Below are 10840 nucleotides of genomic sequence, written 5' to 3'. Positions count from 1 at the left end.
AGCTCTGACACTAAGATGTGTTGTTGTTGTGGGTTGGTGGGAACTAGGCTTGCTCAGAATCAGTGTTGCCAGCGCTCAATGTGGCACGTGCGTGCCCTTAGAATCAGGGATCCTGCCTGCATCGTGCTGAAACAGAGATCCCCCTGGAGCGTGTTGAAAATCAGCACCCCCTAGCATGCACCAGGAGTCAGACTTCCCCAAGAATCCAGTATCAGAGTCTCTGTTGCTTCGCTCGACCTCGCATTGAGAATCAGGGTCTGCCGGGGTCCAACCCCAGCAGGTCCAGGGGTTCCCAAAGGTGTAGACGGAGTCGGCGAAGAAGGAAGAACACGGAGACAGTGTTCAGTTGATCAGCAGCCTAGCCAGGATCTCCAGCCAGGATCTCCAGCCAAGTTCTGGTCTGGATCTCCAGAGAGGTTCTGCTGTTTATTGTCTTGTTACATCCATATTTATACCAGTTGATTTTAATCCTGTCAATTTCTATTACAAAGGTTAGGGTGTCTCTTATCTCCATTCCAGGGAGTAAAGATTATGTAGCTTAAGCATGATTGTAGTTAAAGTGATTAACTACCCGCCTGGCACTTAGTTAAGGAGTTTCATCCCCTTCCTAACTTCAGGGAAAAATCCCTACCTGGGGAAACAACCTTTCTCGGAGAGGTGACCTTGGTTAAAACACACAGCACTACGGGGAGCAAACATATTAAGAACAGTATGCTATATACGCCAGGTCCCTTGAAACATATGCTGTGCAGATGTTTCTATCCTGCAGCGACTGTGTCAAGCAGCAAGGATGGACCGGCTTCCAGCAAGGGTCCCTGTGTGCCCTTGCACCAAGAATTGGAGTCACTGGCTCTTAGTATGAATGCACAGGGAGACAGGGTTCTCAGGCGCAGGTGATAAGAAACACAGTCAAGTCACTGGTGCTTGGTGCTGCCTCCTGCCCAGAGAATCGGGGTCCCTGGGCCACATGCGACACGGGACAAATTCCCGGTGTTCGTGCGATTGCTCCCAGCCCAGGACTTCTGAAGCAGGCACTACCTGGGACCAGTTCCAAGGTGCCCGCGCACTTCCAGGATAAAGTTCCTGTGGCAGCACTGAGGCCCAGGCAAGGGCTGGGTCTATCAGTTATTATGGCGCCGCCAGGCGCGCCTGCAGGAAGTGGGATGGGCTCTGTTACTCAGGGATCTGCCTTGGGGATTTCTGAACTTTTGGTGTCCACAGGTCTGGAGCTGTTGTCACAGGTCTCTGTCCCCAGTGGCTGCAAGGTCCTGGTATGAGTCTGAGATCAGACTGGGTGGTGCTGAGGCCAGGATCCTAGTCTCAAGCAGCTCAGTTTCCGAAGATGGCGTGGTTGCTATGCCCATGCTGGCCGCCCAGGAGTGTCCGCGCAGGGAGCTGGGCTCCGCCGCCTAAGATTGCCTGCTTTAACAGCCCCTTAGAAGACCTGCAGAATCTAACTGTCCCTAGCTCATACACACACACACCACACACGTCCACACACTCCTCTGTCACTTCCTTGCACTCTCACACTCTCTCCCTCCCTACCTTCCTGCCGGTCGCCATTTTTTTCCTGTCATCTATCTTAATATATCAAATTGGAATTTTGAAAAGGTCCCACCCAACCAGTGATTGTGATGGTTAAAAACATTTAGTCACTGGCTGTGCATGAAAGCATTAGATAATACTATTATGAAGAGATGTTTATTGAGTTGCTCAATATAATATACAATATACAATATTCAAAATAAAACGTGATATAAATGTCACTATTGCCATTTCCACAATGATCCTTGTTTTCATTAAAGTTTGTCGATAAAATTATAGAGAAATTTGTATTCATGATTAGTACTAAGTAAGTAGATGATACTAAGTGGGAATAGATAGAGATAGTATTATAAGAACCCAATAAGCTTGATCTACTTATTTATAATAACACAATATGTAATACTCTGTATAGACACTGAGAAGATAAGTGAATGTACAGACTCCCTAGTCATCCATCAAGTGCAGTAAGTTAAGCCCATCTTCATTTCTGTTTTTTTTATTCACAAAGTACACTGAGATCTCTGGTGTCAGGGGATATGACTTCCTTGAAGAACAAAGTGTAAGTCCTTAGGGAAAGTCAGGCTCCACTTACAGTCCCATCTCTCAACTCAGCCTTTAAAATAATGGGGTTTTTTGGTTGAATAATTCCTTGAAAATCTAGCTCCACAGGAATCTGCAAATGTTAAACAGCATAGGAGAACCAGTTAATGAAGCACTATCAACACCAAAAGCAAAGCAGATGAGATACATTGAGGACAATAATGCTTTACAATATATAGAAATTACTTTTAGCATAATATATCTTTGTTTCTTTATTCAGTGAGCTGTCTGAGACTGGTCAGTGAAAGCATTCATCAATATATTCATTCAAGAAAATATCAATTACAGCATCTAAATAGGAAGGTTTTACATTAATAGGAAGATCTGGAATCTCTCCTCTGAAGAACATAAGCAATAGCTGTCATTGAGTGATGGCAAGCAAGGCCGTATAATAAGGCTTATTTCTAGGACTTGTATATTTATTATGCAGCTCCTTTCCTTAAGTAGGCTTTCTCAGAGAAGAGGAGGAGGATGAAGATGGTTTCCATCTTATTTGTGGCTTTAGGCAGCTATGTAGCAGTCCTGTAAGTGCATATAAAGGGGGTCTTAGCCCTGAGAGGAAATGGGCCTCTGCACACCTGGGGTGGTGCAGACACTCCCTGAGAGCTCCCAGTCATCTCTAGCCAGAGACAAACTCATATTGGTTTGTGCTTGTTTTTGGTTTGAATTTTAAGCAAATGAATGAATTTTTGAAATTTAAATCAGATTCTTAGGCATTATGTAAAACTATTTAGAAAAGCCATACAGAATTCATTTTGTGCATATTGGAACTTGCAAGGTAACCTGAGTACATATTATACATTTTAATTATTTGAATTATCCATCACTTCTAAGGAGTCCAGTCACTTCTCCCAGTGGAAGCCTTCTAGTTTCATGATGGGAAAAGGTATTTGTCAAGCATTGTGCCTATTTTCTAATATCTCCTGGTTCCCAGTGTAAATAGTGAACTTCTGAATAGCGTTTTGACCTAAATAGTGTTTTGAATAATTTTTTAGCTCTATTCACACCCAGTCACTCCCTCAGTGATGGGGAGCCACCAACACAGTAACCTTCATACCTCAGTTGACTGAAGGGTAAGAAAATTGCCATGGAGCGTGAAAAGCACAAGCCAGAGATGACTGGGAGCTTTCAGGGAGTGTCTGCACCACCCCAGGTGTGCAGAGGCCCATTTCCTCTCAGGGCTAAGACCCCCTTTATATGCACTTACAGGACTGCTACATAGCTGCCTAAAGCCACAAATAAGATGGAAACCATCTTCATCCTCCTCCTCTTCTCTGAGAAAGCCTACTTAAGGAAAGGAGCTGCATAATAAATATACAAGTCCTAGAAATAAGCCTTATTATACGGCCTTGCTTGCCATCACTCAATGACAGCTATTGCTTATGTTCTTCAGAGGAGAGATTCCAGATCTTCCTGTTAATGTAAAACCTTTCTATTTTATCATTTCAAATGGCACTTCTATATTTCCCCTGTACACAGACCAACACACGTAGAAAATGTACATTACAAATGTTATTTGTTAATTTTTTCAAATTAAATCATTTAAAATGTGGATTCATGGTCTCAAAATCAACTGCAAAATACTCTTTAAGCATTTCCTGAATGACCGCAAGGCACTATTGGGAATTTATGAAAGGAATAAAATGAGGTGCTAGACTTAAGGATATTCTTAGATACAAAGAAAACACAGAGTACCAAACTGGATGGTTTAATGATAAAGTTTTCAGTTAGGAAGGATAGTGATGATACCAGCCTGCAGTAGCAATAACATGTCAGAGGAAAAATGGGCAGGAAGCCTCCTGGAAGGGCTTTGGAAGTGAACTAGGACTTGAAAGATGAGAACAGAATGGGGAAGAGAGTGAGAAAAACATCATAGAGTTCATATTAGGATGTAAAGAATCCAACTTGATTGCAGCCTGGCTCCCAGAAGCAGGTTTCAAGTGGCCAGGATGGCCATGGACTGTAGGAGTTCTTAGGTCAGGCAGAAATGCTTTATTCAACCTTGGCCGCATATGAAAACCAAACCGGGTGCTTTTAAAGCCACACGGGATGGATTATTTTAGAATCTGAGATGACCTCAGCATAGGATTTTTAAAAGATCCCTGCTGATTTCATTGTATAACCAGTGGTTGAGAACCCTATCACAAGAGCTTCTGTAAGTTCTGGTGGAAAAGAGCAGTGTTCAAAAGTCATGACCCAGTTATCATTGTACTTCACGATTGTACACAGCACTTTCCCTTCCTTCCAGTGGACTTGACACCAAATTTAAACTTTTCTCAAATGACTCTACCTGATCATGTCACACTAACTATATTGGCTCTAGATGGCCTTTATACTTGGATATTTATATAGGGTGTCCCAAAATTCACAAAAGATTTACAAGTCAATTCAATCGCAAATCTTGCATGAAGTTTGGGGCACCCTATAAAAACACAGGCTTAGCACTCTAGACTACCAGGATCTTAAAGGTTACATGTGACTCCAGATAGACTCTCTGTCCAACAGAACAAAGTATTAAACAGTGAATGAGCACACTCATGCATATGTTTCTCAGTTTAAGAAAAACTCTCAATCAAGTATTATTCACACAGAGTGGTAACAGGTTAAGTATCTGACCTGTGTTTCTTTGCATGGTTTGAAGGAGAAGTTCTGCAGAACTCTGACGAGAGCAATTTTCATGTTCATGAGAGCGAACCTCATTCCGATGCAGTTTCTGGGTCCACTTCCAAAGGGTGTGTATATGTAAGGATTTATCCTGTCCTTGTTCTCCTTGCTAAACCTGGTTATATAACAGTAGATGCAAACAATTAATGAAACACAAACACCACAAGAGCTACATGTTTGGGCTTCTTAGGATCCCCTACAAGTAGTGTACAGAATACTCCTTTGGGCTAGTCAGTGAGATCCTCCTGTAGTTATGTGGCTGTAAGAATGGTAAGCTACAGAGTCCTTCCATTCCCCATACCCTATACGAGCTAACAGTATTATTGAAGAGATGACATGAATGCTGTTTACAGGAAAATTTATCTTTAAACACTAAATTACATTCAGGGTATGTTCACACTCTGAAAGGCAAGTAGGAAATGAGACTAATTGAAGAAAAAGTAGGTCCCTGCCTCCATCAAACTCATGTTGCTCACATGCTCATGGAGGAAGGAAGTAGGAAACATATCTCTTATTAGTTGCATTGTTAATTTTTCCTTCCCTTCCCGTTCCTTCCTCCCCTCCCCACTTTCCTCTCCTCCCTTCCTCTCACCTCTTCTGTCCCTCTCCCATTGAATAGCTTAAATCAGAAGACTCAAATGGACATATGATGCTCCTCTACTCTAATATAATCTGTGGTTCCCTTGTCTATCTGTTCCACTAGGCTATAAATTTCGTGAAAGTTAGACTTACGTTTTATTCAAATTTGATCCCTCAATATTTGATTATATTAAGGGAAAATGTGGATTTCGGAAAGTGATCATGTCATTGTGGTTATGTATTTTTAAAAGGTTCTTGAACATTGGAATATTTAGAGATGGTAAGCCTTAAGATAATATGGGAATTAGGAGGATGGTAGTAATGGTGTGTGAGTTGGGCAGCAGACATAGTTTGATGGCTGTAAACATGTGATGGGCACACATAGATGAATTAAAAGTAGACTCGTATCTGTAGAAAATGATTTTGTATATTTGTGTAAGTGTCAAGTTCTCCATAATAGGCATTTTTTAACATGGATTTCTCACTGCCTTGCCCACCTCCTGACATGGTAAGCAGTTACTCTCTGTGGAAGACTTAATGATCAAAAGAGCAGTACAGTCAGTGGTCTCTGGATTCATGTTCATGAAGCTACGGGGTGTGGGGGTGGGGGGAGAAAAAACGGTTGAGCTTGGAGGAAACACAGAGGCCCCTTGGTCCAGAAAACAGAGGATTTGGTCACGTCTAACTTCTTCTTTCACCAAATACTATGTGCAGACAATAAGCTAGAACTAAGCACACCATGGCAGATGAGAGAAGGTCCCTGCCATTAGGGATCTTATAGTTATGCTAATGAAAGCCTAGGTCCCAGCTAGTGCCCTCAATAGTTAATTCCAATTTTGCTCATCAATGCAACAAATGGGAAACATCAGCTCTTTCTAGAGTTCAAGCTGTGCCTCAAGCTAGGCCTTGGCTCTGAATTTCCAGAAGAACATGCTAAAGATCCTCCTAGGGGGCGTGTCTCGGGTGTCTGGAGAGCAGGTGACTTTTCTTTGGAAGTCGCCACTTTCTTTGAGAGTAGAAGGAAGCTGAAACAGGACTGTAGCCAAAGACAGACCAGTGACTTGTGTTCTCCTCTGTCCTCAAAGGGCCACTTAAATCATCAGGGATGAGGACCTCTCAGGTTCCCATAATGCACTCTCCCAATAATGATAAAGATGTGGCCACCAATGTGAAAACAAACAAAAACAAACAGAATGTGGGAACGCTGCTGGTAAATTCAGAGAGCTAATGAGAACAACACAGAAAAATTTAAAGAAGTAAAAAAGCCTACATTCCTAAAATCAGATAATGATTAAGTAATTTATGGCATAAGCATATAGTCACATCTTCATCAATATTTATATGTATGCATACCTACATATGATGGTTATATATAAAAGGACACTGTTTATAGTTTACTGGTAAATAAAGTAAGCAGTTTAAAATAAAAAATATATTACTATTTTAATTTTAAAAATCTACATATGCTTAGAAATAATGACATATATTGTATTACTAATGAGGCCTATCTTAATATATTAGTATTGGACAGATACAATTTTCTTTTAGCTAGTCTAGAGTTTGTAAAATTTTGTCAACAAACAATGATTACTCTTGTAATAAGAAAAAACAAACTTGTAAAAACATAAAAATGTACATAAAAAAGATTGTACAAACACACGTTCATCATCTATACTAAAAGACATCAGCTTATGTCCAACCAGCCTGGATGAGGGTGGGTTCCCTTTCCCAGGGGTCCAGTACCTTTCAGGACGGAACTCCTCCGGCTCTGGCCAGTACGTCGGGTCTAGATGAAGAACATAGCTTGGCACCATCACCACTGTTCCTTTGGGAATGAACACCCCATTGATTTCCACATCCTTCTTACAGAGCCTCTCAAGTCTACCAGCAATTGGGAATAGTCTGAGGGATTCATTCATCACCATGTCAAGATACTCCATCTGTGCCAGGGCATCATAGGTGGGAGTTGCCTGGGAAGAAAGAAACAGATTTTGATAAACTGAGATTTGAGATCAACTTTCAATTCAGTCTATGTAGTTCTATAGAAATGTTAGAAGCTCCAAAGAATAACTTATTTGGGTAAAGGACCTTAGGATTTATAGACATTTTAATATCTGTCATGTCCTTTGGCCTGCTTAATGGCACATTGAGATGTGTGGAGTAGTTATGACTATGGGGGGACGTTGGGGACAATACCCTAAACAGGACCCAAAATCCCTCACATTACCATGTAGTGATTTTTTTTTTATCTCATGTGAGTAACAGACTATGACCCATATTCTTAACTGAAATACAGTAAGGTCACTGTTTTCAAAAGAGACGCCACACCTCTGTACAAAGGAAAGAGAATGTGTAAAAGAGCAAAATTCCAACTTGACAGTGTTCAGTTGAAAAATCCTGCTTACTAAGCCTTTAGATTATATATATAATTTGGAGAGAAACACCATATAAGTAGAAACTCTATAAATAACAAAACTCTGTAAGTATAGCAAAAGAAGGGCGTGACTGAAAAGAATGAAATCAGGGCACACAATTTCATTCTAGCAGAAGTTATGAAGAGGTGGAACCCCACTCAGCCTCATGCTGCCTTGCTGGCACAGTCTCCTAGTTGTTCAGGGTTTGACTGTAAGCTGTGAAGATCTCATACAAGCCTCACCAGCCCCAGAGGCCAGTCTCTTCCTACCACAAAGAGTTCCAGTTTTGTCAGATATCTGAAAACAGTGTGTGCAATATGTGGGTATCACTTGGTGTTATATTGAAGAGGCAATACTGGAGAGGTTAAGGGTTTGGCTAGTGGCTTCTTCACCACTAGCTATATGACTAGTGTATGAAAATTATTTCACCTCTCAGTTTTCTGATATGTTACATGGAGATATTTAGAGTTGACACTTCATAGGGTTGCTTGGTAGAGACATCACTGCTCACCCAATATCCATGTAGTCTCCACATTTCCCAGCCCACTTAAATCTAGGGTAGTGGTCAGCAAACTCATTAGTCAACAGAGCCAAATATAACCAGTACAACGATTGAAATTTCTTTTGAGAGCCAAATTTTTTTAACTTAAATTATATAGGTAGGTACATTGTTATTAACTTAATTAGGGTACTCCTAAGGCTTAGGAAGAGCCACACTCAAAGGGCCAAAGAGCCACATGTGGCTCAAGAGCCACAGTTTGCTGACCACGGAGCTAGGGGGAACCAGCTTTGAGAATGGGCTCCGAGCTGAGGTGACATATGTCAATTCAGAGTCAAAACACTTCAATACCCAGTGAGCAACACCCTACTTCTTTATTCCCCAACCAACATGAAGGCCTTGTGCTCCAGAAAGTGTAGCTACAAGAAAATGGATCCTGCCCTAACTGCTTTGGCTCAGTGGATAGAGCGTTGGCCTGTGGACTGAAGGGTCCCAGGTTCGATTCCGGCCAAGGGTATGTACCTTGGTTGTGGGCACATTCCCAGTAGGGGGTGTGCAGAAGGCAGCTGATCGATATTTCTAACTCTCTATCTCCCTTCTTCTCTGTAAAAAAATCAATAAAGTATATTTTTTTTAAAAAAAAGAAAATAGTCAGTTTTGTTTTTTAAAAAAAAATGGGTCCTTTTTAGCTTATATTTCCAAGTAACTATGGAGCACAAAGTCCCACTCCCATCCTTCATTAACAATCCATGTTGGACATGTTAATGTGAGTTAGAAATAATCCTTTGCAATGTAAATCCATTGAGAATAGAGGGCTAATCTGTAGTTGCGGCAAATTTAGCCTATTCTGACTAATGTATCACTTTTTTAAATTGAATTTATTGGGGTGATATTGGTTAATAAAATTATATAGTTTTCAGTTACAATACTGTAATACTCCATCTGTATATTGTATTGTATGATCACCACCCCAGGTCAAGTCTCCTTTCATCACCATTTATCCTCCCCCACCCCATACTCTCTTCTACTTCTGCCAACGCCTATTCTCCTCTGGCAATCATCATGCTGTTGTCTGTGTCTATGAGTTTCTTGTTTTTTATTAATTCTCACGCAAGGATATTTTTCCATTTATTTTTAGAGAGAGTGGAAGGGAGGGGGAAAGACACACAGAGAGAAACATCAATGTGAGAGAGACACATGGGTTGGTTGCTTCCACATCATGGCCATGGATCCAGCCTGCAACCAAGGTATGTGCCCTTGACAGGAATCAAACCCAGAACCCTTTAGTCTGAGGGCCAAAGCTCTATCACTGAGCCAAAGTGGCTAGTGCTGTGTGAATTAGGTTTTTTTGCTTAACCTTTTCACCGTTTTCACCCAGCCTCCCAAAGGCCCCTTCCCCTCTGATAGTCTGTTCTCTATCTATGAGTCTGTTTCTATTTTTAATACATAATTTTTTAAAAATTCATTTATAAATATAAGGCATTTAGAATGGACAAATACAGTGAGAAGTATATGTTAGCTATTAGTGTTGTTGTTGTCATTGTTACTCTTATTAAGAGGGGAGGACATGATGCTTTAGCTAGTCTGTTTCTTAGTGACCTTTCCATCTTATTGCAATAAAATGATCTCCAATATAGGCTTACCCAGAGAAGAAAAATAATCTTTAATTTATTTGGACCCTAAAATGTATTTTATTTTATACTAGAAGCCCAGTGCACGACATTCATGTACTGGTGGCTGCGGGATGCGGGTCCCTCAGCCCAGCCTGCGCCCTTTCTCAGTCTGGGAGCCTCAGGGGATGTCCAATTGACGGCTTAGCCCACTCCCCTGTCGGAGCGCACTGACCACCAGGGGGCAGCTCATGCTTTGAGCATCTGCCCCCTGGTGGTCAGTGTGCATCATAGCAATCAGTCAGTTTGGTCAATTTGCATATTACCCTTATATTATATAGGATTTGAAGGACCTATGACACAGAGAGTTCTTAAGACCTGTCCAAAACCACAGTCTGGACTCATGTTTTCTATTTCCTACACTATGTTCTTTTCTGTATAAGAAGATTCTCCTAGATTGCACAGTTTACCCAAGGTGGTAGATTCCAGTAATAGTGCCAGTTTCCCACACCTTCCTTTGTCCATGCCCGTAGTCATCTAACTTTGTGCCCTCCTATTATGATGCTGGGGTTGGCTTTGGTGCATGCTTTAAATCACACTTAGTTGGCTAAGTGTGATACAAGCAGAGTTCTGAAAGGCACCCATATGTTTGGGCTTATTGGGCTTTCCCTCTATCATTGCCTGAGAAGAACATACCCAGGTTTCTTGTCTGCAATATAGGAGATATGTGGATCATGTGTGGAGCTGATTCACCCAGCCACTTAGCCAAGCCCAGCCTAGATCAGCCAAGAGCCAGACTAAAGCAAGTCCAGTCAATATCAACACAGATAATTATCCAAACACTTGGATAAATAGCAATAAATTCCTATTGTTAATTGCCACTGAGGTTTTAAAAAACTGTTTCATTTGATATTATTGTGATAACAGAT

General features: G+C 41.3%; 1 protein-coding gene across 1 annotated transcript in view; it reads right to left on the bottom strand.

Annotated features, from left to right (window-relative positions):
• Positions 1 to 2122: 2122 nt before the first annotated feature.
• Positions 2123 to 10840, bottom strand: part of LOC308517927 (cytochrome P450 3A12-like) — a gene marked incomplete at both ends in the record, with an annotated part of 109519 nt that continues 100801 nt past the window's right edge. The window contains 3 exons of the mRNA XM_081089474.1: positions 2123 to 2218; positions 4762 to 4924; positions 7132 to 7358. Coding sequence (XP_080945600.1) covers positions 2123 to 2218; positions 4762 to 4924; positions 7132 to 7358 — 486 coding nt within the window. The remainder of the gene's footprint in view (positions 2219 to 4761; positions 4925 to 7131; positions 7359 to 10840) is intronic.

The sequence above is a fragment of the Myotis nattereri genome (assembly GCF_964212035.1).
Source record: "Myotis nattereri genome assembly, chromosome: 4".
Lineage (NCBI taxonomy): Eukaryota > Metazoa > Chordata > Mammalia > Chiroptera > Vespertilionidae > Myotis > Myotis nattereri.
The sequence above is the reverse complement of the archived record's forward strand: the minus strand, read 5'-3'. Positions and strand labels throughout refer to the sequence as shown.